Here is a 27015-nt window from a genome sequence, read left to right as displayed (position 1 = left end):
GTTTGTTTCCTTCCTAGAATAACAATACAATGACTTTGGGCAGTTCCGCATTACATCATTCATGATAACATTATACACGGTTTTGCTTTGAACATTGACAACAGGCCTACTGAGCGCGGAAGTATGTATTTATTAGCAGGATTTGAAACTTTGCATGGTGGAAATATGATATGGAAAAGTATGCGGTAACGCCATGTCATTTGACTATCTCTTATGAGTTGGGGTGGTGCTGAAAAGAACCGTTGGTTTCAACTCGACTTTTCGATTTTCTTCCTCCATGGTTGGCTCTATACGCTCTAATCGTCTTCTCCAGAAGACGATCAGGGCATAGTCAATTCATGGTTATTCCGCAAACCTTTCCATTGTATAATAATGATATCGACGCCATGCAAAACAAAAAAAGCTTGATAAAGGCATTGCGTGGACGCTACTGGTGATACTCAAAAGACTTTTTAGAGTGACGCTTTAATAATGGTAACGATCCCCCAAAAGAGAGCTGTTTACAATATTACAAAACATTGTGGGAAACGGCTCCTCTGTGAAGACACATAACAAGAGTTTTTGAGAAAGAGGCATAATTTCACTCAAATAATAAAATACTTCAACAGAAGTCCTTTTTATTATAATAGGCATGCAGATGAAAGTGTTTTTCTTCTTCATTATTCTGTTGCAATTCGGTTAACCAATTTTGAGTCCGAATGTTATCAGAGTTCAGTTATAAGTAAGAATACTGGCCTTTGACAATTACCAAAGGTGCTAAGTGCCTTTAAAATACAAAGTAACGATAGCGCTGGATGGAAGAACCAGAGATAGCTTTATCAATTATTTGTAGTCTATAATTGGCCCAACTAGCTCTATGGTCTAAGTTATTGCATCAATGCCCTTTAAGCCACTATAATTAATGGTGCGTGTACATATCAGAACTACAAGGCTCATTGCGAGCTGCATATTGTAATTCATTATTATAATAAAGTGAGTCAGCTATGCTGCTAAGAATGATGTTGATGGTTTATGAATATTTAATGCAAAACGCAAGGCACGGTGAGTAAAGGAACTACAACCATGGAGGGAAAATTTGACCGACACCCCTCTGTTCTTGATAGGAAAGATCGACCATATTGAATGTCATTATTTAAGACATCATGTAACAGTCCTCTATTTGAGTCAATATTGCCAGGGTGGCAGATGTTCGGCCCCGGAGGATCTCCCCTTCCCCCCCCCCCGGGACAACGATCGCGATGTGAGTAGAAAGTTCGTCTGTGATAGCGCCCTCTTGTGACTCACCTTCCTTCACTCAATGTTTTAACCTTTTACCACACGGTGGAAGTCACCATGTGGACGAGGTCCCCTATAGGCCGTAATTATGAATAATCAAATATAATATGGACAAAATCAAAATGACTATGGTCTATTTAAGGGTGACTAAAAACCAAAGCACAGATCATTCTCTTTGCTAAAACAAATAGGTTTAATGATGCATGTTTGCAATTATTATCAGCCGTCGATTTCACCAAACTCTCCTAACTTAGGATTAATCTTAGGACTTTAAGTGCAAGTAAAGTTCCGTATCCAAGACGTTAGAACGCATTGAACCCAGGTCAGGACGGGTTACTCGTCCTAACTCGAGATTAATCCTAGCGTTTATTGAAATCGGCTGCAGGACACTTATCACTCGGTCTAATCTTGAACTCTTCATTTCACGGCAGAGTAGTGGTGTGAAATGGAAGAGTCAAGATTCTTTACCTTGAAATTTCAAAGCATACTAAACAATAATTTATTTACTTCATTATCTAAAATGAACGCTCTTTTGAAGCGCATCAATGCTTTACTTTCGATTTGGGTGTATGGAAATAGAAATGCGTCCATGCGGGTCATTTCACACAAAACTCCCTCCCGCCCTTTTCTTCTTTATTTCAGGCAAAAAATAATGTTTATAGCGTCCTGCCTTTAAAAAAAGGGGGAGGGGTTATGGTGGAAAGGAGCGCCTTAAAAATATATATTAAAAAAGATTATGTCATATATATAACATAAATTTATTTTTTTCAAAATCAAAATCTTCTTAATATGAGATCAATGTATAATTTTGTTTATGAAAATGAAAAACAAAATCCCCTTTTCCGCCATAAAGAAAAACATAGGGGGTACTCTTGGCTGGCCTTTAAAGGGGAATGCGTATGGGACGCTAAACATTTTTGTTTGGCCTTTTGCATAACGTTGAGCCTATGTTTGAGTGTTTTTCCTCAAGCTCGGAAAATTTGCACACGGAGAAAAAGAGGAACTCCCCGATTAATCATTTTTTAATTCATTATTTGTTTTGCCCTTTATTACTCCCCTTAACTTTTGTTAACAACAACATTATCGATCCATGAAATTGGCTACCAGGGCACCAATTTCATAAAGCCTGTCACACAAACTTACTAAGCACAGTAAAAAAATATTGCTTAGCAGAAACTGGTTACCAGCCAAAAGTCCATAAAGTGTGCGGTGTGACTGGTAACACTATTAGCATAGCCATCAGTGCTCAGCAGTATTTTCTGCTTAACAGCTTCATGATTGGGCCCTGTGATGATGAGCGACGAGTTGGTGAAGCAGTTTGTCCACAAATCAGGTCAGATTTGCAGATCAATGACAACCAATGATTTGTTTGGGATGCTTTGATATTCGATGGTTTACCCCATCCCTCGTGCCCCACAATTTAATTTAGCCTTGGGGCACATACATTTTCCATACGATACATAGAAGGCCTACAAAAAATAAATAATGTTGAATCGTCCATTGTGTGGATCTGCCGCCCTCTTGCGATGACGTCTCAGCTGTCTGAATTAAACCAACATGGCTACTTCCATCTGTGGTGCACGTGAACAATACTCACTCTAGAAACAGAAGTAGAAAGTTACTATTTGTGTAGGTGGTTGTAGAACTAATAGACAGTAGTGAAATTTTACAATTACAAGACTTAACTTTGTCTTGTGTGTCTTGCAATATTTTCAATTATCGCCATGGGGAAGCAACATGCACGAAAGAAGAAAGGAAACAAGAATTGGGGAGCTAAAAAGGCAAATGCGGCGAGTGGTGGTGGAGGTGATGCCGGCGAAGATAAACAGGCAAGGAAGGTTTAATTAAATCATGAATGAATGTAGTTAAAATCAAACAAATAGTAATTTATTATTCATAATAAATCTATTTGAAAGTGATGGAGTGTTAATGTAAAGTGTCGATAAATATGTAATGAAGAATTAGCTATCCTATTTTCGTTTTGTATTTCTAAATCTAATGCTATTGACTATTTCTTGTGCAATTTGTTATGCAGAGCATGCCGCCACTTTTCAGTTCTCTTTTTATGAATCATGCTTTTTGGCCCTTCCTTATATAGTGGATAACTTTCTGTATGGTGCCGCCATTTTTATACTCATTAAGGTAAACTAGGTACTATAATATTAATTAATTCATATGAAAAAATGGTGGCGCCACACACAGAAACTTTTCCCTCCTTTCTATTTTTTCTAGTAACTGTCTATAGTATATGGGTCCCTACAGTATAGGGAATTATAGTTTCTACAAAACATCTACAAAGCATCGTCAACCATGTCCAGATGTCAACATGAATGGAATGACCATCAACACATAGCGAACATGCAACTTACATTTTAAAATAAACAGAAGACTTAACTAAAAAAAGAGGCATAGATAGAAATAATATGGGCGGAAGGAGAATTTCCATTCATTGGTTTGATTTTGATATAAACCACAAGGGAAACTGACTGGGTAAATTTTGAAATGATTTTTGGGGTTGAACAAAGAATTGACTAGAGTGGGATTCGAACCAACGAATTTTGGTTTGATTTTGCTTACATTATGAAAATGCGGTTTCTTTAAAGCCATTATACACTTTCGGCACAGAAAAAAAAAAAGTTCACAGACTTACAAATAACTTGCATGGTTTACAGAAGGTAATGGTGAAAGACTACTTAATTTTAAACACGTGCGGAAACAAGGGTGGGTTTTCCCGTTATTTTCTCCCGACTTCGATGACCAATTGAGTCTAAATTTTCACAGGTTTGTTGTTTTATATGTAAGCTGTGATAAACAAAGTGTGGGCCTTGGACAATACTGTTTACCAAAAGTGTCCAATGGCTTTAATGCTAAAAAAAACCCCAAAAAGCTATTAATATTATTGGCTGCCGCTGCTACTTTTCCTTTTCACAGACATGACAGAGCTTTAAAAATCCTAAATGCTGTTATGGCACCTCGTCCCAAGACGACAGTGATCGAGGGTCCTACTACTTGCCGTCAACTCGCCGTCAACTCACTTGCGCCGTCAACTCGCCGTCAACTCCTCCAATATACATTTAAAATTCACAAAAGAAGCATAGAACTGTAAAGTATCAGCTCAAAGAGAATTCGCGAAAGTTTTAGGTCATATTTCGGAATAAAAATTGAGTTTTTTTCTCGTGAATTTTTTTTCTAGAAACAGCAAAACCGTCGGCCGCCATCTTGATTTTTCACATTGATTAGTCTTGGCCCAAGATGTCAATGATTGGTACTTTTTTTTATCAACCCAAAGTCGTTTTTGTGAATGAATTTTTACCGAAAACCATGAGAAATATGTAGTTTAGCCCAGACTTAACACTTCCGTGTCCCATTTATAAATTGTTCATGTAAATTTAATGAGTTGACGGCACAAAAATGAGTTGACGGCGAGTTGACGGCAAGTCGGCGAGTTGACGGCAAGTAGTAGGACCGGTGATCGATAGCAGATCATGATTTATAATGAGCCCAGTACACTATCTGCTATCGATCACTGTTGATCCTGCCCAGACTGATCCATAGAGTATATAAACAGCCACAGCAAGGCGCCCTCTGTTGATGATGTACAAGTTGTAATTGTTTCTCTTCACCAAGGGGTAAATGAATACCTGTGAAAGAAGAGATGGTTCTTCTGATTTATTTTGCTGTGTGCGGCAGGCTTGGATTTTATCTTTGAGTGGGCAGGGCCGTTTTCTTTTTGCAAAGGGCAAGTTTATATTGGATACTTTTGATGGATGGGGCGCCCCAAAGGCAGTGGACACTATTGGTAATTGTCAAAGACTAGCCTTCACAGTTGGTGTATCTCAACATATGCATAAAATAACAAACCTGTGAAAATTTGAGCTCAATCGGTCATCGAACTTGCGAGATAATAATGGAAGAAAAAAAAACCCCTTGCCACACGAAGTTGTGTGCGTTAAGATGGTTGATTTCGAGACCTCAAGTTCTAAACCTGAGGTCTCGAAATCAGAAAACTTTGGCACTTCAGAGGAATGTTTTATACCATCAACCTCTCCCCAATACTCGTCACCAAGAAAGGTTTTATGCTAATAAATATTTTGAGTAATTACCGGTAGTGTCCACTGCCTTTAAAAAAAGGCTAAGACCAGGGCAACAAAGGTCATGTCCTCTGTGACCTCTGTGTAATTACAGGCCTGGTGAACAACATATTTGGAAGCACAGGCTGTATACAGAGAATGACAGATTTGATCACTAGGCTAAAGGAAGCCACTCAGATTATTAAATTATTAACGCCATTTTCTTTTCTTCAGCAGAACGATTGGCGTGGGGCCAATAACTACCAGGCTATCGAAAGGAAAAATGAAGCATTTGAGGCCTACTACAAGGTGAGATTGGTTACATCCATAAATCATTCCGACTCGGTCATTTCAAATTCGCTTTCTTTTCAACAGACTTCTGAATCAATTATTGATTTTCCAATTCAATTATTTATTTTCCAATTCATCAAGTTGTTGTTTGCTTAACTTTTTTGAGTGATTATTGGCATCTGTCTACAGCCTGTCACTTCATTTTTGAAATGGTAAGGGCACCAAGGCATTTTCTTCTTGGTAAAGTGCACCCCTATGAGGAAATTGTAAATTTCTACTGGAGCATTTCAAGGGCACCAAGGCATTGACAATCGCCTTTGGTGCCTCCATGAAGTATCTGGCCTGTGTTTAGGAAAAGTAACAGATGGCTAGGTTTTGAGGACCCAATGCTCAAACTACTGCAGGATGTGATATTTGACAACCTTCACTTTTATATTATATTATAGGAACAGAACATCGTACCAGAAGAAGAATGGGATAACTTTATGTCAACACTCAAAGAGGAACTACCTGTTACATTCCGTATTACAGGTTACAGAAGGTATGTTGTATCCCAATCAGCGTTGTAGCCACGATGGGCGGCGGTGGGCGGGCCCGCCCAGCACTGACAATTTCCGCCCGGCACTTCAGCTGAAAAATAGACTGCCGCCCACCACAAAATTTCCCCCAAAATTAATAAAAAATTAAAAGTTCTACTGATATTGATCACATTGCAAGACTAAAATGTCATGCTTTTTTGTGTTTTGTCATTTTAAATGCGGTTTGTAATTTGTTTGAGCCAGAATTACGAGCAATTAAAACCTCAAACGTGTTTTCCCATGTAACTTGCCTCTTGCCATCTTGTGAAGTTTTCTTCGTGAAATGTGCCCTGACGTTTTTATTGAACGAACTATAGTACAGTGTAGAAGGCGTACCGTCTATACAGGCTGACAGCAGTGCTGGTACCGTGCACATGTACATGATGTATGTATGTACATGTGGTGTACACCAGCGCGCGCTGTGGTAGACCCTAGAGTGCACTACAAGTCTAGTCGTGAGGTTTTCGCGGGGATTTCACGCATTCCATGTACACACAAACAGTATCGCCACACAACAGTACAAGGGGGCTGTGTACAGTCTAGTGTACGAGTTCGCGTGTCCCGGATGTAGGCATGTAAACACGTTCGCTTCGTCCACACGTGTGACAGCGCGCTGGGTTTTTAACTTGAATGAGATCTGTGTAAATTTTAAGATGGCCTCGCAACGTACGGTAAGCTGGACGACTTTTTTGGAAAACGGGAAAAGATTGGAAGATGATATAAAAGTATCTCGTGCAGCTTCAGTTAGTGCTGAGAATGAAACTGTACCTGAGACTATCGAGACAGTTACTCCACCTTCAAAGTTCAAGTTCAACTTCATCGCGGCGGGATTACAACAAGCAAACAGCAGAAACTATTTCAAAAACAGTCTGTTCACAACAAATGCATTACAATCATTTTGTATTAACACATTTTTGTAATAACAATTGTCATTATACTTAAAACTTGTGATTCTTGAATCTTACATAATGTGCATTTGACACGATTGGAATGTTAATATTTAGCCCTGAAAACAATCCTTACAACAAAGTACGTGCGCACTGCTCGCAATTTCTGACCAAGTTTAAATTCAGCTGCGCCCACCACTAAAAATGTCCTAGCTACAACACTGATCCCATTCCTTTATTTTGTTTTATTTTGTTGGACTGAGGACTGCTTGAAAAGTAATATTATGCTTTTCATTCATTGGATCAGGCATACTGTTCCACCATAATCAGAGTCCAACAGTTTGGGTATTTAGTTAATACTACTATGGCGTTAGACTGAGGACTGCATGCATCAGTAAACCAATTATGCTTGGCAAGTGATCAGTCATACCACCACAATCAGAGTCCAACAGTTAGGGTGTTGAGTTAATGAATGGTGTTGGACTGAGAACTGTGCTAGTAGACTGGTTAATGCTTAAAATGGGATCAGTCATACCACCACAATCAGAGTCCAACAGTGAGGGTGTTGAGTTAATGAATGGTGTTGGACTGAGTAGACTGGTTAATGCTTAAAATGGGATCAGTCATACCACCACAATCAGAGTCCAACAGTGAGGGTGTTGAGTTAATGAATGGTGTTGGACTGAGGACTGCGCTAGTAGACTGGTTAATGCTTAAAATGGGATCAGTCATACCACCACAATCAGAGTCCAACAGTGAGGGTGTTGAGTTAATGAATGGTGTTGGACTGAGGACTGCGCTAGTAGACTGGTTAATGCTTAAAATGGGATCAGTCATACCACCACAATCAGAGTCAAACAGTTAGGGTGTTGAGTTAATGAATGGTGTTAGACTAAGGACTGCGCTAGTAGACTGGTTAATGCTTAAAATGGGATCAGTCATACCACCACAATCAGAGTCCAACAGTTAGGGTGTTGAGTTAATGAATGGTGTTAGACTAAGGACTGCGCTAGTAGACTGGTTAATGCTTAAAATGGGATCAGTCATACCACCACAATCAGAGTCCAACAGTTAGGGTGTTGAGTTAATGAATGGTGTTGGACTGAGTAGACTGGTTAATGCTTAAAATGGGATCAGTCATACCACCACAATCAGAGTCCAACAGTTAGGGTGTTGAGTTACTGAATGGTGTTAGACTGAGGACTGCACTAGTAAACTTGTTATGCTTAACATGAGATCAGGCGCACCACTATAATCTGTGTCAAAAATTGTGGGTATTGAGTTACCACTAAGGAGTTTTTTTGAAGATTGCACCAGTAAACTGATTATGCTCAACATGGGATCAGGCGCACCACTATAATCAGTGTCCAACATTTTAGGTGTTGAGCTTCCACTACGGTGTTGGATTGTGTTAGCGAGAAAGGCCATTGGTTAATCACTGGCCAATGACCGATGCTGATATTGGTTATAATAATAATAATAATTTGGGGGGCTAATCGTCCTTACTCGCAGCTAGAGCTGAATTGCGAAGGACGCGGCTTCAACGTGTTCGTGAAGCAGGCATGCAAGGGCGCATTCAGCTGCCAGCCACATCAACCCATTGTGATCACGGAGCACAGCCAAGATCGAAAGTGTTTGATTTTTTCCAGAGGGAGGATAACCGGATAGTCTGGAACACCCTCGTGGCACAGCAGAGAACCGTTGCACAACTCAACTCACATATGGCCCCAACTCTGGATTGAACCGGGGTCACCTTGGTGATGGGCGAGCGCTTTACGCATAAGCCAACCGTGCCACTCGGGTTATGGCAGGCAAAATACACCCATGCTCAGTAAAACCATTCATAAAATCATACCTTGTGTCCATGTGATGTAAATAACTGTGGTGTTTTACCCATTTTGTTCCAGCCATGCACAGCAGATGTTGACCTACTTGAAGGGTCATTACATTGGTGAGATGATGGAGCAGACTGTTGAGGAAGGAGACACCCTAGTTCAGCCCACATCTATGCCATGGTAAGTCACTTCCATCTCTCAACCCCTTTTCACACTACTCTATTCCCCAGGGCCAACCCGGGGAATAACAGCTGTTGTAAGGTTCCGCTTGGTTGTTTTTTGGCCACTAGTGATAATTGCTGTACATCCGCCGTTGTTTCAACTGGTCGAACCGCAGCTGGTTTGTTGGTCTGAAAGGCACTGTACACATTTGGTACTCAAAATATATCAGTGAACGATTTCCCTTGTATAGCAGAGCAAAATGCTGCGCAAAATGTGTCGGTTGCTACTCAAAAATCATAAATTTGCTACGCAATGTTAGCATTCACTGTGCACAAAATCTGTTCAGTCTAAATGTGTTGCTATGCGAAATCGTTTTCTGTATATGTTAGCATAAAACCTTACTTGGTAACGAGGAACGGAGAGCTGATGAGAAATGACTCCCTCTGAAGTAATGTAGTTTTTGAGATAGAGGTAATTTCTTTCTAAAATAATAAAAGACCTAGGGCCAAAAGCCTTTTATTACTATCTGAAAGCACACTATTTTGTACAACAAGGGTGTTTTTAATTGTACGTTTGGTTTGCGGTAACACCATTTGTGTTTCTACTTGCCAAGGGTGTTTTTCTTTCATCATTTTCTTGCAACTTCAATGACCTATTGAGTCCAAATTTTCACAGGCTTGTTATTCTATGCATATGTTGTCATACACCAATAGAGAATACTGGTCTTTAAAATTAACCAAATGTGTTAGGTGCCTTATAAGCATTATATTTTGCTTAAGCTCACTCCAGATTGCAACTTCTGGAGCCTCCCTCTGCCACAGTATAAATGAAATGTTTCATTAAAAGATTGACCAGATGTCGTCAAGCTCTCCTTAGAACAGACTCTCCTCCAAGCATAAAACCGGGCAATATTTTCCTCTACCTCCCCTCCTTAAAAAAGGAAATATTTCAAATGTGGGTAATTTTGTTAGGTACCCAGAGGAGCTGGCTTGGACGTTGAACCTGACGAGGAAAAATATCAGGAAGTCGCCGGCCTGCAAGAAACTCCACAATTTTCTCATCACGGAGACGGAAAGTGTAAGTTGGTTGTGTCACTTCCAAAACTATGTGTGTACTTTTTTACCTTAAAGGATTTGGGTACTTTTTCAAAATGTCCACAGATTTACATTAAACTTACAGGGTTTGAAGATAATGGTTGTGGAAAGTAAGGTTGTGTAGTTTTTGAGAAATGAGTAAAACAAGTCACAAAATAATTTTGGTCTCATGAGACCAAAATTATTTTAGCATGTAAAATCCCCTGAACTAGTTATGATATTATACTAAAACCATAGCATAACTGGTTAATACGTTTTTACATGCTAAAACTGAGACGGAAATTATTACTTTTACTCATTTCTCAAAAACTACAGCACCTCAGTAAGTAAAATTTCAAGGGAAGCTTTCTACTATCATAATCTTTAACCTGTGTAAGTTTAATGTAAATCTTTGGACATTGTGTTTTTTTATTAGGAAAAAGTATATATACCCTTTAATAATAATATATTAATAATAATAGTTGCTTCTAGTACAGTGCGCATATCTGTCCCTCAGTGATGCTCCTGGCGCTTTAACATACTTTTTAGCCAGGTGTGGCTAAAAACAACTGCAAAAGGTAAAGATAAGCCAAATTTGGCAATACAATTATAAGAGAGGAAAAGTCTGTTTCAAAGCCCTCTTAAGTCAAAGATAGTTTCTAAAAGTTAAATTTCAGGGCATTGCAGGTAAACTGCAAGCTTGTCACAATCAAGCTGCAAGTCTTTAAATTCCGCTAGCTATTGGGCAAATCTCCGACTCAAATTTCCATCTTATATAGAACTGTGTTTCATATCTAAACAGGGTAATATCAGTCGTCAAGAGGCTGTCAGCATGATCCCACCTCTGCTACTAGATGTGAAGCCTCACCACAAGGTGCTAGACATGTGTGCTGCTCCAGGCTCCAAGACAGCTCAGCTCATTGAGTTACTACATGCTGACCAGGTCTACGGATGGCCAGGTGAGAGTTGGTTCCTGGCCGAGTGATTAAGAACACTACCCTAGACTGGTCCCCTGTCCTTACACGCAAGGATAAGGACACTTGTCCTTACCGCACGGATAAGGACAGGTATTGGAGACTTTTAGACAGTCCTTTTTCACAGAAGTGCATGGTCTCAGACTTATGTGCGCGCACGCTCAGAGCTGCAAAAGGGGCCACTATGTCTGCTGCTGCCAGCGTTTCAAAGTCTCCTATTGGCTTTAAAGAACCAGCGATACAACGAACTTGTACTACAGTACATGAACATCCTTATAATGATGTTTTATATGTCAACGTGTACGTAGAATTTGACTGCAAAATGAATGCGAGATCAAGGGTACATCCATACTATGTGGCCATTCACAAGTTTGACGGTGACATCCGTCTTTGTTTTTTTCCAACGGACTCAGGGGGGAAATCACTGAGTATAGAGGCCTTTTAATGCAGCGGTATATGGGTGAAATAAAATAATACCTTATTTCACTTGTATTTTATTGTTTTTCTCAAGAGGGTTTTGTGGTTGCTAACGACGCAGACAACAAGCGCTGCTACATCATGGTGCACCAGGCTAAGAGACTGAACAGCCCTTGCTGCATGATCGTCAACCATGACGCTTCTGTGTTCCCTACAATCAGAGCAGCACTGGGTCAGGACCCCAAACCCAAGCCTGTTGTGTATGACCGCATCCTGTGTGATGTGCCGTGTAGGTGAGTCATTAACCAGAAGCAAACAAGGATATCTTGAGGAAAAAACTTTTGACAAATTTCCTTTCTTAAGCCCGGTTCATACTTCATGCGAATGCGAAGCAAATTTTGGTGTGACAATAGACTCTTCCCATGAAATAAGTAAATTGCACATAGCGCGTGCGCACTAACGTTTTGGTTGGCAAAATGAGGGAACATCGCGCTGTTTTGTACACGGCTAATGGGTGCGTGACGCAGACGCGATTGCGCGTCTGCTTAGTGCACAACTCTATGGCGTTTGCCAACCAACAGGGTCTGTACGCATGCGTGAATGTGATTGGCATATTTCATGGGAAGGGTCCATTGGTACACGTTCCCCTTCCACTTGTGACGCAAGAAAGTTTGCTTCGCACAAAGCGAAGCATTTGCAGGAAGTATGAACCGAAATTAAGACCTGGGCCCAATTTCATAAGGCTGTTAGCAAATTTCTTTGCTAAGCAAAACATGAGTGGGGCATCAGCTGCAAGAATGTATAAACTAGTTTCTGTTTAAGGCTCTGGACACGTTTGGTAGTTGTTAAAGACCAGTGTTCTCACTTGGTGTATCCAAACATACATATTTGCATAAAATAACAAACCTGTGAAATTTTGACTCATTTGGTCATTGAAGTTGAAAGAGAATAATGAGAAGAAGAAAAAAACACCTTTGATAAAACTTGTTGCACAACTAGTGTGCTTTCAGGTAATAATTGAGTTGGAAATAAGCTCTTTCTCAAAAACTACGTTACATGTACTTCAGAGGAAGCCACTTCCCACATTGTTTTACACTAACAATAGCTGTCCTTTAGTCGTTACGTAGTTAGTTTTTATCAGTTATTTTGAGTGAATACCGATAGTGCCCTTTAAGAGAGGATATACTCTAACATTACAAGCTTACTTGTTAAGAAGCAGTGCAGCTGTTGGTGGTATTTCTTAAAAGAAAAATTCAGAGAAATTACGAGTCGACCTTCTCTACTCCCTTTGAAAGAGAGTGATTTGTAATTTGTCTCCGTTTATTTCTTGTCAGTGGTGATGGTACCTTGAGGAAGAATTTTCTCATCTGGAAAAAGTGGACTCCCAACAGCGGACAGAACCTTCATATGTAAGTTGTCAGGAAATGGTCAGAACTGAGAAGTCTCCTGAATTCCGGAAAAATATACTCTGTGGTAGTAGAGAAGTCTCTTTAAAAATCTGGAAAAAATCTACGTTGCGTCAGTAGAGTAGATCTTCCGCTTTTGATGTTCTTTGAGAAAGTTTAGTAGGTTACTTGGGTGTGAACCAAGTCAGTCATGTAAAGGATCACAAAGCTACTCGAACACAATTGTTTTCCTTTCAAAAAATAATTGCTACAAGGAATTCCCGACCAGAACAAAGGAAAGACAATAAGGGTTCTTATAATTAGCTTCAGGAGTTGAGGTTTTCGTCTGAGAAAATTACGTAGGCACTCAGCGTGATTGTACTCCACAAGCAGGTAACTTGAGTCTGACCGAGGTTAGCCATGTAAGCCACATCAAAGCTAGTTGAACAAAAAATTGTTTTCCTTTCAAAAAATCTTTGCTACAATGAATTCCTGACTAGACAAAGGAAAGACAACAAAGGTTCTTATAATTACCTTTGGGAGTAAAGGCCCGGTCACACAGGCCCCGTTAACGAGAACGAAAACGATAAAAATGCATGCCCTAGATTGGTTGAAATGCCTTGCGTAGAACCCACGCTCATTCAACCAATCGAGGGTGTGCATTTTTATCATTCTCGTTTTCGTTCACGTTATCGGGGCTTGTGTGACCGGGCCTTAAATGATGTCATGAGACAAAATTGAGTAGGCCCTCAGTGTGGTTCTACCTAACAACAGGGCCCAATTTCATAGAGCTGCTAAGCACAAAAATTTGCTTAGCATGAAATTTCTTCCTTGATAAAAACAGGTTTACCAACCAAATTTTCATGTGATTTTCAGGATAAGCAAACAAAAGCTGAATACCAGTAACAAGCACTATGTAATAAATGGAAATTTGGCTGGTAATCCTGTTTTTATCAGGTAAGAAATTTTCATGCTTAGCAAATTTTTGTGCTTAGCAGCTCTATGAAATTGGGCCCTGGTTACTTTGGTCTGACTCGAGCCATGAAAACCACGTCAAAGCCACTCGAAATTCCACAAGCAGGGAACTTGGGTATTAACAGGGTGAGCCACAACAACAATAACATCAAAGCTACCCGAACACGCTGAGTAGGCTGCCCAATAAAGCTTAAGCGAATTAGCAAGTGTTAAGCCGATAGACTGTGAGGGAAATTGAAGCTAATTCCAGCGGTAGTAGCCGCCAAAAGATTATGGGCAAAGAGAAGTTGTGAAAAAACCCATGGTTTTTTGGGAAGTCTCCGGAAATAAACCAACCTATTGTTTGTATGTTGTTTTGGTAGCTGTCTAAGTCTATGAATAATTAATCAGCCCGAGCGTAATAGTCTTCAAGTCATCCACGGGGATCTAAATAGTATTCCGCCTGAACGAAATTGTAATCCAGTAATCCGCCGAGGTGAAATAGTAATCCACCCGGGTGAAATAGTAATCCGGTGTTAAATCCGCCCGGGCGAAATAGTAACCCGGTAATCTGCGTGGACGAAATTAAACAGTAATCGGGTAATCTGCCCAAATAATAATAATAGCTCTATTTATATAGCGCCTTTTTTTTTTTAAGGTTGCAAAGCGCTCGGATGCAAAAAGTAATCTGGTAATTTGGCCAGGTGAAGTAGTAATCCCTCGGGGCGAAAATAGCAATCGTTTTTTTTTTCTTTTCTACTGTGTCTTCAATACACTTATGTTTAAAAAAAAATGTTTTTTTTATGCAAGTCGCCAGACACACAAGGCCTGAAGGCCACTTCAAGGTGTGGGCTACAATTATTTTGTCCAGAGGCCGTTGCCACCTACTCCTAGGGCTGAAACAGACCCTTTTACAGTCCATACGGATGTAGGCTTGGGTATCATCAATCATGATCATAGAAAACATATAAAATCAAACTTAACATTATAGTGAGAATTAAATCATTTGAATATGTTAACCCACCAGTGTGCAGTACCGGATATTACAGCGTGGAGCTGAGCTCCTTGAGGTTGGAGGTCGTATGGTGTACTCCACCTGTTCCTTTAACCCCATCGAGAACGAGGCCGTGGTTGCAAGTGTACTACAAAAATGTGAAGGTATGTTTCTGTGGGAGGTTTTTGTTGTCTGACCTCAAATCCTTACCCCTAGTTGTTACAATCAAGAGTAGTCATGAGTTTAATGGACCCATTTCACCTAACAATAGGTGATTTTTAAAAATTTTTAATTTTTTTTGTTTACCCCTCTTTTTTTTGTATTTCCTTATTTATCTATTTATTTATTTATTTTATTTTGTGTTTATTTGTTTACTTATTTATTTATTTAATTACATTATTCAATTACTTTTTGCTTGTTTGTTTACTTACTTGTTTTATTGTGTATTTATTCACGTAATTATTTTTTGAATTATTTATTGATTGACTGCTTGTTTGATTAATTGATTAACTTATTTTTTTATTTATCACTTATTTGCCTTTTTATTTTTCACTCTTAATGTTTTGTAGCGTTGTCGTTTCTGTTATGGGTTTTTTCCCTTTCATTGTTGCCTTGTTTGTATTTTCTGTACTTGTACTGTTGAGGTAAAATAAATAATAATAATAATAATAATAATAAAAATAATAATATTGATTTACTTTGAAGGTTCTTTGGAGCTGGTTGATGTTTCTGATCATCTACCTGGATTGAAGAGAATTCCTGGCTTGACAAAATGGAAGGTAGGCTTTAACACTAATAGTAAACAATAATCAGTAAACCACAAGTATTTGATAACAAAGGCGGGTTTCGTAATAATATACTAAGAAGATGATTTGCCAAGTATTGAATGATTATGATGATACTAAGGATGGTGGTTATTATGTATATGAACAAGGAATAAGACATACAATACTAAAATGGTAGTGTTAGGTGGATTGACTGGTGATTCATCAAGAGGTAGGGCCGATCGCATTCTCCCCGAGACGGAAGGTCTTAAATGGACCATGGTGAAGTTTGTATTTGATGATTGCTGGAACGTAACATGGAGTTTTGGCGAAGTCAACTCGTTCATCTCAATAAAATACTAAAATGGTAGTGACAGGTGGATTGACTGGTGATTCATCAAGAGGTAGGGTGGATCGTAGTCTCCCCGAGACGGAAGGTCTTAAATGGACCACGGTGAAGTTTGTATTTGATGATCGCTGGAATGGAACATGGAATTTTGGCCAGTCAACGCGTTCTTCTCTGTGAATGGATGGTAAATGATCTTGTCGAAGTTCTTTAACTGCCGTTCTTGACAGTAGATGTGACGACATCAGAAATGAAGATTTGTGATCCCATGTATGGATGGTTCTTAAGGGATTTTGATGCACTTGTGAGAACAAATTGGGGTTCTGTGTATCGAAGTAGTCTACAATGGATTGTACCAGGTCGGGAGACTGATGGGTCGTTACTTGATTCCCCACCGGTAGCCGTGCGCCGATGTGTTGGGGTACGGTGTGTCCTCTCTACCTCAATCTGACCACCACAGTTCAGCTTCATAGCGACAAAGAAACCCGTATGGAACTGTGCGATGGTATGGTGTCCTTTGGCTTTCTCTGGGATGCCGTGCAAGACGATGTTGTTTCTTCTGCTTCTATTTTCCAGAGTGTCGATGCGGTTCTCAAGCTTGTAGGAGCATGAATGGTTTGCATCTAAACAGGGCCATATTTCATAGAGCTGCTAAGCACAAAAATTTGCTCAGCATGAAATTTTGGCCTTCATAAAAACGGAATTTCCAACAAAATTTCCACTCGATTTTCAGGATAAGCAAACAACAGCTGCTTACCAGTAATGGGCAACATGCATCAAATGGAACTTTTTTGGTAATCATGTTTTTATCATGGATGGAATTCCATGCTAAGCATATTTTTGTGCTAAGCAGCTCTGTGAAATTGGGCCCTGGTGTTGATCATATGGGTGAAGGATAAGTGCTTGTCGTTGATCAAGTCCACGCTGGATTTCAAGTCGCTGATTTCTTGATCATGGTTGGAGACGGCCAGTGAGACTTCTGAAAGCTTGCTTTGCAAGTGGGGATACCAATATTGAATGTGTGCTTCAGCCCTGCCGTGATGGTACATGCTATATATAGAAAGGTTTGCGGTAACACCATGTAATGACTATCTCTAATGAGTTGGGGTGGTTCTGAAAAGAACCGTTGGTTTTAACTCAACCTTTCGATCAGTATGCTCTGATTGTCTTCTGGAGAAAAAGGGTACATGCTGTCAGAACCTAGGTTCAAAAAGATGAACATGGACAAAGCCTTCACAACAGTATACCATCTCACATCAGATCACTGGACACTGTTTCGTCATTCAAAAACAAATTTAAAACTAACCTGTTTCCAGTTTACCTTAAAAATGTATTTGTTTTTGAGAGACATGATCTAGATGGAGTAGTGCTATAGAAATCCTGTTATTATCATTATTATTATTCTTGAAAAAGTGGCTTTATCATACCATTTCTTCCTGTAGAGGTTATATTTGCAAACATTTATTTCATTGCTACCCTATGTGTACACTTACACATTTTACAAAGTTTTATAATTATATTCAAATTATGAGTAGGTTACAGTATTACGTAGTATCTTAGGATATTAAAGTTCACAATGATTTAGATAGTTATATATATTAGGAAGCTTAAAGCATGCTTAAAGTAGGACAACAATTAGGTTAGGGTGAAGCAGAGGTTTTTATGCCTTAACCTATGGACAGACAAACAACATAAAATACTATACAGAAGACAGAAAACACCATAAATGCCCAAGTTATTCCGATTTGGGAGAGTGGGAGACAAACTGAATTTTTTATTTCTTAAATATTTTTTTAGGTGATTGATAATGCGGGTGAAGCTTTTGGCTCGTATGAAGACGTTCCAGAAAGCAAGAAGCAGAAGTTCAAGGCAACCATGTGGCCCCCAACGGAGGAAGAGGCTAATCGGTTAAACCTCCACAGATGGTTAGTAAGCATCTCTCATAAATGTTGTGATTAAAGGGAAGGTACACGTTTGGTAATTTACTCAAAATAATTATTAGCATAAAACCTTTCTTGGTGACAAGTAATGGGGAGAGGTTGGTGCTATAAAACATTGTGAGAAATGACTCCCTCTGAAGTGAAGTAGTTTTTGAGAAAGAAGTAGTTTTCCGCGAATTTGATTTTGAGACCTCAGATTTAGAGATTGAGGTATCAAAATCAAGCATCTGAAAGCACACAAATTCGTGTGAAAAGGTGTTTTTTTCTTTCATTATTATCTTGAAATTTCAACGACCGATTGAGCACAAATTTTTACAGATTTGTTGTTTTAAGCATATGTTGAGATACGCCAAGTGAGAAGACTGGTCTTTGACAATTACCAATAGTGTCAGACTGTCCATGGTCGTTTAACCATTCCTAGCCACACTATACAGGTTGGTGAAAAAAGAAGGGAAACCGCACAGTCTTTTGCACGCACAGTTTCGGGACTTGCTTCAGACCGATTTCAAAACACGCAGTGCACTTGCACGTGCCTCTGCTGTCTGCCATTTTGGGTGAAAAAAAAAAACACGCTTAAAAGGATGGTACATGTGTTCAATCGCACCTTCAAAAAATGCGCGTCTACCATTTCTGCATTTTGTTGTTCTATTATTCCCTTTTTCTAAAGGATCATAATGTTTGGCCCTAGTTCAGCATAGGAAAACATTGTGGGGAGCTTTGATCCATTGTGTAAAAGTCCCCACAATTCTGTATGCCTACCCAAAGGAATGTTTTACGATTTTTGACAGAAATTGCATTTTGAAGGAATTCAAACACAGTGGCATTTTACAACATTCAAACTGATGTTAGAGACTTTCTCCCAACATTTTAATAAGGACTCTATCTGTTGGAAAGTGTGAGTATCACAAAGCCGAGTTTTACTTTCAGGCCCCTCTTTAAAAGAACATTACCGAATTGGTAAGAAAAAACCACAGATATCTAAGATCTCAGATTTAACATAAAGCTTACATGGTTTTATGATGATTGTATTAGAAAACATCCCTTTAAAATTCTTGTTTGGAGTTTATCGTTCAGTTAACGTTTCATTATTAGTATTTTTGTAATTTTTTTCTGGTGACCCAGATGGCCGATCAATCTCAAACTTCTGTATGTTTATGTATATGGTGGATTACATAAAGTGCCGATACTGCAAGCAACTGTTTTGTTAGCAAAAGCCAATTCTGCAATATTCCTTAATTGATGTTCCTTAATTCTTCCTCTCACAGTGTACGCATTCTACCTCATCAACAAAACACTGGTGGTTTCTTCGTAGCCGTCCTGAGGAAAGTGGCCACCCTACCATGGATGAAACAAACCACGCCCCCTGAGGGGACAGATGAAGGTACGTGACATTGTTTACATTGTTTAAGTGGATTCAAAATATCTGGTAATTAACCACAAGGGAAACTCGCTTAGTTGTTACAATTTTGACTTGAGCCAAGAACTGAGCTATCTGGACCTATTGTTGGTGGTTTTAGGTGATCCCTGCTAATTTAAGATCAGTTTGAAAACCAGCTTGTTTAGTTTTGTTTATCTGTAATTGTTCTTTGTCTAATTTTCCTCTTTCTTTACTGTGTGAGGATTCCATCTCGTGCGCCTTGAGCACCTTAATTTGGTGGATTTTAGCGCCTTACAAATTTTTTATATTATTATTGTTATTACTATATATGGCAGTATACGCTTGTATTAAACCTAAGCTATCTCTTTCTACTTGGAAAGTCCCTTCAGAATTTCTTTGGTTGTAATAATTTATTGTCTCGTTGTTGTTTGGTCTTGATAGCGAAAGTCGAACCGGAGGTACCGGCGGCCGGTGAAGCATTAAAAGCCGAGCCTGAGGACTCACCCTACACTGTTAAGACAGAGGATGGTGAACAGGAAATCGCCACAGTAGTCAAGACAGAGGCAAGCGAGGACATGGAAACAACGGTGAAATCTGAACCGTCAGACGGAACGGAACCCAGCAATGTTAAGAAAGAGGACGGTGAAACTGCAGTTGAGCCTGAAATCGCCATGGAGGCAAGTAATGGGAAGGAAACGACAGTGAAATCTGAACCAGAAGACGGAGCGTGCGATGCTGATGTTAAGATGGAAACCAATGAGGATGATGCTCTGGGTACCAGTGAGACGGCTGAGGATGACGAGGGATCAAGTGACCCTCTAACTGAGGAGGCTCTGGCGAGTAGTCCAACAGAGGCGGAATTGGCACCCAGTACTGAGTAAGCGCTTAAAACTCGTTAGAGACCTTTTTTTCTGTAAAATTATCACAAAATGCCCAGACTTTGCTAATATTGTTCATTTTCTGAATCAAATTTGTTTCACTAAAAAATCAGCAAAAGTATCATGGAACAGAAAATTTGTTTTGATTTTAAAAATTATTAGAATCGGCAGAACCAATGTTAACATAGCAAAGGTTCTGAAAATTTCATATCCGTACATGACCTTTACTTTGACCTCTTTATGTGAATGAAAGAAGGTCAAACCTTGCAGCTTGCTTGTGGCTGCTTTGGACATTTTGGTACAAGCCGCCTGTACCTGGTTGCCAGTGGGTTCGGTAAGGTATCATTCCACTAGTCCACCAGCTTTTTTTACTGCTCCTCATATTAAAGGCTATGGACATTATTGGTAATTTCTCAAAATAATTGTTGGCATAAAATCTTACTTGGTAACGAGTAATGGAGAGCTGTTGATAGTATAACACGTTGTGAGAAATGACTCCCTCTGAAGTGACGTAGTTTTTAAGAAAGCAGTAATTTTCCACAAATTTGATTTCAAGACCTCAGAATTAGATTTTGAGGTCTCAAAATCAAGCATCTGAAAGCGCACAACTTCGTGTGACAAGTGCGTTTTTTCTTTCATTATTATCTCGCAACTTGTTGAGTACACCAACTGAGAAGACTGGTCTTAGACAATTACCAATAGTGTCCAGTGTCTTTAAAGGATTTCCAATGGAAGTGCCCTATGCAAAATGAAAAAGCCTTGCCCTCTCAAACTTCCAGACCCAGTCTGCAGGACTCCAAAAGCATCCAGCACCTTGTGTTTATAATGCATGGCGTTGGGCAAATAAATAATGTTGTGTTTTTCTTCAGTCCATATGCAAGAAAGAATTTAAATACTGTATTTTTTCATTTCTCAGCGGACCACCACCACCTCCTCTACAGAAGAAGAAGTTCCAGGGCTATAAGGAGGACCCATTTGTCTTCTTCAAGAAGGATGAAGCGATTTGGGAGCAGATCAAGTATGTTAATCTTTTTTCTCAAAAAATTGTTTTTCATGAACATGTGGAATTTACTCAATTTAATAAATCCGTCTACTCTTGGTTAATTTTGGTGGGCTGAGCTACTTTCTGTGCTTAAGACACTGGACACTATTGGTAATTGTCAAAGACTAGTCTTCACAGTCTCAAACCATGCATATAATAACAAACCTGTGAAAATTTAAACTCAATCTGTCGTCGAAGTTGCAAGATAATAATGAAAGAAAAACACCCTTGTCACACAAAGTTGTGTGCTTTCAGATGGTTGATTTCGAGACCTCAAATTCTAAATCTGAGGTCTCAAAATCAAATTCGTGAAAAATGTCTTCTTTCTCGAAAACTACGTTAGTTCAGAGGGAGCCGTTTCTCACAATACTTTATACTATCAACCTTTCCTCATTACTCGTTACCAAGGAAGGTTTTATGCTTATAATTATTTTGAGTAATATTATCAATAATGTCCACTGCAGCTCAATGAAATTGGGCCCAGACCTTCAGATATCTTTGAAATGATGTAGACCAGGCATGATACTTCATGGAGGCAACGAAGGCGGTTGCCTCCATGCCCCCGGGTCATTGCCTTGGTGCCCTTGAAATGCCCTCCAGTAGAAATTAACAAGTTCCTCATAGGGTGCCCTTTACCAAGGTGAACATTTTTTGGTACTCTTGCAAACATGCACAGTAGACAATCTGTAAACCTCTTAACCCTTTAGCCCGCATAACGCCCGGAGGCGCCTTGCGTATGACCACGCATACCGCCCGCACGCGCCCACGCAGTTTGACATGGTGTTATTTGAGTTATACACATGCGATTATAACGCAGCAAACAGCCGTAGATAGAGCGCGATCTCAAGATGTCAACAGTCTAAAAATAGCACATGGTCCACATAAGAAAAAATGACGTAAGGTTCAAAGGTCGAAAGTCATTTCACAATCAAACAACGCATGTATGAGTGGGTACTTTTTCTCTGTGTGGAGCCGTACGTTTTCTCTGTGTAGCCGGACCGTATAGGGGATGTACCACGTACTACTCGCACATGTACACAGTAATGACAGTCTCCAGCTTGTTGCGCGTCAAACTTTCTGGTGTTTTTACGATTTGAAAGGATTTTACAAAAGATTTTAGGTACAGAGAGTATCTGTTGATAATAGAGGCATTTATTTTCATTTCTAAAGGTATGTTGTGATTATTTTCAACCACTTTTCGTAGCTTTGTTTTCCTGTCGGACGACAGTAAAGTTGAGAAAACTTGTGTGCACAACTTTCCACGTAAACAAACCTTCACTTGATACGCAAACAATGTTTTCAATGTTTTGTTGATCTCTCTTATGTTTCCAACCTGAAAGCTTGAATTTGGTGAGTCAAACAAAGGAACTGTGAAAATCATCCAGAAGATAATTTCATCCTCTACAAAATAAACTCAATTTGTAACACAAGAAAATAATCACACCGACAGTTATCCGACGATTTCTTGATACGGCCGGAAATCGATTGAATTTTCCTGGCGCACTAAGGAGCGTGCGACATTATGTTTAATGTTGCGTGCGTGCTAAAGGGTTAAAGCCATTGGACACGTTCTGGACAGAACAAAAAATTAAAAGTTCACAGATTTACAAATAACTTACAGGGTTTACAGAAGGTAATGGTGAAAGACTTCCCTTGAAATATTATTCCATGAAATGCTTTACTTTTTGAGAAAACATAAAAACAATTATCAATTCTCGATAACGAGAATTACGGATTTATTTTATAAACATGTCATGACACGACGAAACGTGCAGAAACAAGTGTGGGTTTTCCCGTTATTTTTTCCCGACTTCGATGACCGATTGGGCCTAAATTTTCACAGGTTTGTTATTTTATATATAAGTTGTGATACACAAAGTGATGAGGGCCTTTGGACAATACTGTTTACCGATGTTGTGTGATTTATTTAAATGTAACAATCTGTACATTCAGGACGCTTCGTTTCCAAAAACTTAAATCAATTTTTTAGGACTTTTCCATTTTCAGATAATCTCATCCTTCTAACTGATTTTCATTTGCAGGTCATTTTATTCTGTAGATGACAGCTTCCCAGTAACCCTTCTTTTGACTCGGTGCCACGGAGGAAAGAAGAGAAACTTATACATGGTGAATAAATCCATCAAGTCTATCCTGGAAAACAATGAAGACAAAGTTAAGGTATGTATGGAAATTAACACTGAACCCTTCTTCAAGATCTTAATGTGTTGTGAACATCACACCTTGAACAACCAGAAGGGTGGATACATGCGCATTACAAGTCTTATTGTTATTAATACTATAGGTTTTCTCGGCCAATTTCGGAAAAAGAGCAGCCAATTTAACCATCAAGCTATTCTATTTCGCGCAAAATCGAATGCTACTGAAAAGAGTCATTCGATTTCGTTTTGGGATAAGTCAAAATGTTATGTTGCGTCATTCGATTTTAACAAAATAATCATTCAATTTAACAATTCATCAAAGCAGCATTCAAATTCACAGTCGCTTCTTGAGGCGTGTGTGTCGCGAAAAAGAATGACGATACTCTAAATTGAACAGAGTGCCAAATGAATTTGACTCGACTCAAAACGAAATTGAATGGCCGAATTCTGAATTTGAAACGCAGTAACAACTGGAGAGGCAAAACAGCTTTAATTTGAACGCATGAAAATGAAATTGGCTGCTCATTTGCCGAATTTGACCTATTATTATTGCTGTTGCCTGGCCGAGCAGATGATAGCACCGAACTCAAAATCTGGTGTTTCAAACGTGATATTTGTGTCCTAAGGCAAGATACCTCACCATTTTTTCTATGTCCTTCTGATGGGACGTAAAGTAGTTGGTCCGTGTAATGTGTAACGCACGTAAAGGAACCAATTCCACTTATCATAAAGAGAAGGGGGTTCACTCCGGTGTTCCTGATTTGATTGGCAACATAATGCGCCACAGCACCTTTCATAATCATTAAGGCGTCCGGTACAAGTAAACCTCTTGAGGATTGGATCTGGTGCAAACTAAATAATCAGTGAGTTTCAGATTGAAACTAATTATTTATTTTAACAAATCCTGTAGTCTGTGTTTGGCCTGTAGAGTATTGTATCAGAATAAAAACTTAAAGGCAGTGGACATTATTGGTAATTACTCCAAATAATTGTTAGCATTAAACCTTTCTTGATTATGAGTAATGGAGAGAGGTTGATAGTATAAGACATTGTGAGAAACCGCTCCCTCTGAAGTGACGTAGTTTTCGAGAGAGAAGTAAATTTCCACAAATTTGATTTCGATACCTCAGATTTAGAATTTGAGGTCACGAAATCAAGCATCTGAAAGCACACAACTAACTTCGTGTGACAAGGGTGTTTTTTCATTCAATATTATCTTGCAACTTCAACGAAAAATGGAGCTCAAATTTTCACAGGTTTGTTATTTTATGCATATGTTGTTGAGATACACTAACTGTGAAGATTAGTCTTTGACAATTACCAATAAGTGTCCAGCCATCGATTTCACCAAACTCTTCCTAACTTAGGATTAATCTTAGGACTTAGGACGAGTTGAGTCCCGCATCTAAATACGTGGGAAGCATTGAACCCATCCTAAGTTAGGACGGGTTACTCGTCCTAACTCGAGTTAGGATTAAACCTAGAGTTTCGTGAAATCGGCTGCTGTGTCTTTAAGTGTTTTTGGTTGTTTGCTTGTTTGCAGGTGGTTAATGGTGGAGTTAAGGTGTGGAGCCGGAGCGATGCCAAAGAAGTGGCATGTGACTTCAGACTAGCTCAAGAAGTAAGAAAACAAAACTGGTCCCTTGCCCTAGGGTTTCATTAGCTAACCCATACCTGCCTGACTGGTCACAATATATATTATTATTCCCGCCTAAGAGGCCATTCAGATTAGGGAATGTTTTAAAATGTTTACTTATTTTTTTAAATTTTTTTTTATTCGCCCACCCACCCAATTTTGGTTTTACAATATTAAATGGCTTCATAATCTATACACTGATGTAGTCTCAATGTTTCAAACAGTATATAAGCCTATGTCACAGTACTCTATTCTATGGGGGTGGGGTGGGGGGGGACAACCCCAGGGAAAAACAGCTGGCCTTTCCCATTTTTATTCTGATCTACCCTGGCGAAGAGGCATAGCCAGGAAATAGCTACCCCTGCTCTTGAATAGGGGTAAAACCCGGGGGTGTTCTTGAAACTTATCTGTCATAGGAATTGAAGGACTAATTTATTTGTGTATGTGTTCTTTTGCTTGTTTTTGGTGTTTACTGCGCCCTGAACACCCAGCAGGCTGGATATGTACGCAATACAAGTCTTTATTATTTTTATTATAAGTACTCTGTACTTATTCTATACCACATCATTTGTCATTACCTTATGGAAGTGTCGCGGCCGAGCGGTTAAGAGCACCAAAATCAAACCCTGGTGTTTCTGATCAGCAGAGTGTGGGTTCGAATCCCCAGCCGTGACACTTGTGTCCTTAAGCTAGACGCTTGACTATTGCTTTCGTCATTCGGATGGGACATAAAGCCGTTGGTCCCATGTACTGGTGTATACATTTAAAAGAACCCACTGCAGTTATCAAAAAGGAAAGGGTTCGCCCCGGTGTTCCAGGCTGGATTGGCAGCATATTGCGCCACAGCACCTTGTAAACCATTACATGGTGCTTCGGATTAGGTCACATAATTCAAACTTCGTTCGACTCGCCTTAAAAAAAATACCTAGAGCTTTGTATCCTTTGGCAAAAGGCGCGTTATAAACACGGTTATTTTTAATATTATTATTAAACTGTTCTTCTCTCTAATAGGGCATCTACAGTGTGTTTTCATTCCTCAATGATCGTAAGATACCAAACATCACAAAGGAGGACATTCAAATCTTGTTAACTCAGGAGAATCCATACTGCTCCAAGCTGGGGGATAATGCTAGGGAGGCTCTCGCAGAAAAGGGTAAGTAACTCAATCATTCTTTAAAGACACTGGACACTATTGGTCATTGTCAAAGACCAGTCTTCTCACTTAGTGTAGCTCAACATATGCTCGTCGAAGTTGTGATATAATAATGAAAGAAAAAACACCCTTTTCATTCAAGCTTGTGTGCTTTTAGATGCTTGATTTCAAGACCATCTAATTTGTGAGGTCTCAAAATCACGTTCGTGGAAAATTACTTCTTTCTCGGAAATACGTCACTTCAGAGGGAGCTGTTTCTCACAATGTTTTTTACTATCAACCTCTCCCCATTATTCATTACCAAGTAAGGTTTAATGCGACTAATTATTTTGAGTAGTTACCAAAATTGTCCACTGCCTTTAATTCAAATGGACGCACACAAACACAAATTGACCCCATTGTTTTCCCCCAGTGGGGGTGAGGGGCATTTTTATTTTCCCCTTTTTTTGGGAGGGAGGGGTTGAACTGTCCGTTTTATTTGCTTGTGAAAATAATGGGAAATGTTGAACCAAGTTGTTAAACTGTACAAGTCCAAATTTATTGTGTGCGTCAAACTGCACTTGCACCATTAAAAATGTGCCTTGCATTTTCCCAATGGATCCAACCCCTAAAGCGTCACAAGTTAAATGCATCGTGTCATGACTTCATGTAAATTGGGTCAATCGGGATCAACATCAAGGCGTCTATATTTCTCAACGTTCGCCCAACACGATCTAGTGTACTTACATTTGTTTATCCTTTGACAAACTATTTGCTGTGAGATTGCATTCATTTTTAAATAGTTGTTATGAGCATTGTTCAATGTGGGAGTGAATTAAGCTTGG

At 39.3% G+C, this 27015-nt stretch overlaps 1 protein-coding gene across 2 annotated transcripts in view; it reads left to right on the top strand.

Moving 5' to 3' along the window:
- The first annotated feature begins 2823 nt into the window (after positions 1 to 2823).
- The window catches only part of LOC117289318 (RNA cytosine-C(5)-methyltransferase NSUN2-like), a 28343-nt gene continuing 4151 nt past the window's right edge, over positions 2824 to 27015 (top strand). Inside the window, exons 1-17 of one of the 2 annotated variants that reach the window (XM_033770391.1) lie at positions 2824 to 3104; positions 5583 to 5654; positions 6083 to 6177; positions 9009 to 9116; positions 10070 to 10175; positions 10974 to 11130; positions 11657 to 11855; positions 12897 to 12971; positions 14929 to 15059; positions 15601 to 15674; positions 17803 to 17930; positions 19211 to 19326; positions 19765 to 20200; positions 21118 to 21219; positions 23286 to 23421; positions 24946 to 25023; positions 26050 to 26191. In XM_033770391.1, the coding sequence (XP_033626282.1) occupies positions 3000 to 3104; positions 5583 to 5654; positions 6083 to 6177; positions 9009 to 9116; positions 10070 to 10175; positions 10974 to 11130; positions 11657 to 11855; positions 12897 to 12971; positions 14929 to 15059; positions 15601 to 15674; positions 17803 to 17930; positions 19211 to 19326; positions 19765 to 20200; positions 21118 to 21219; positions 23286 to 23421; positions 24946 to 25023; positions 26050 to 26191 (2260 nt within the window). In that variant the 5' untranslated portion in view covers positions 2824 to 2999. Of the gene's footprint in view, positions 3105 to 5579; positions 5655 to 6082; positions 6178 to 9008; positions 9117 to 10069; positions 10176 to 10973; positions 11131 to 11656; positions 11856 to 12896; positions 12972 to 14928; positions 15060 to 15600; positions 15675 to 17802; positions 17931 to 19210; positions 19327 to 19764; positions 20201 to 21117; positions 21220 to 23285; positions 23422 to 24945; positions 25024 to 26049; positions 26192 to 27015 lie in introns of both variants that reach the window. The other variant, XM_033770390.1, reaches the window with a different exon arrangement.

The sequence above is a fragment of the Asterias rubens genome, chromosome 4, assembly GCF_902459465.1.
Source record: "Asterias rubens chromosome 4, eAstRub1.3, whole genome shotgun sequence".
Taxonomy (NCBI): domain Eukaryota; kingdom Metazoa; phylum Echinodermata; class Asteroidea; order Forcipulatida; family Asteriidae; genus Asterias; species Asterias rubens.
Note: the sequence above shows the minus strand (reverse complement) of the source record. Positions and strands in the feature narration are given on the sequence as shown.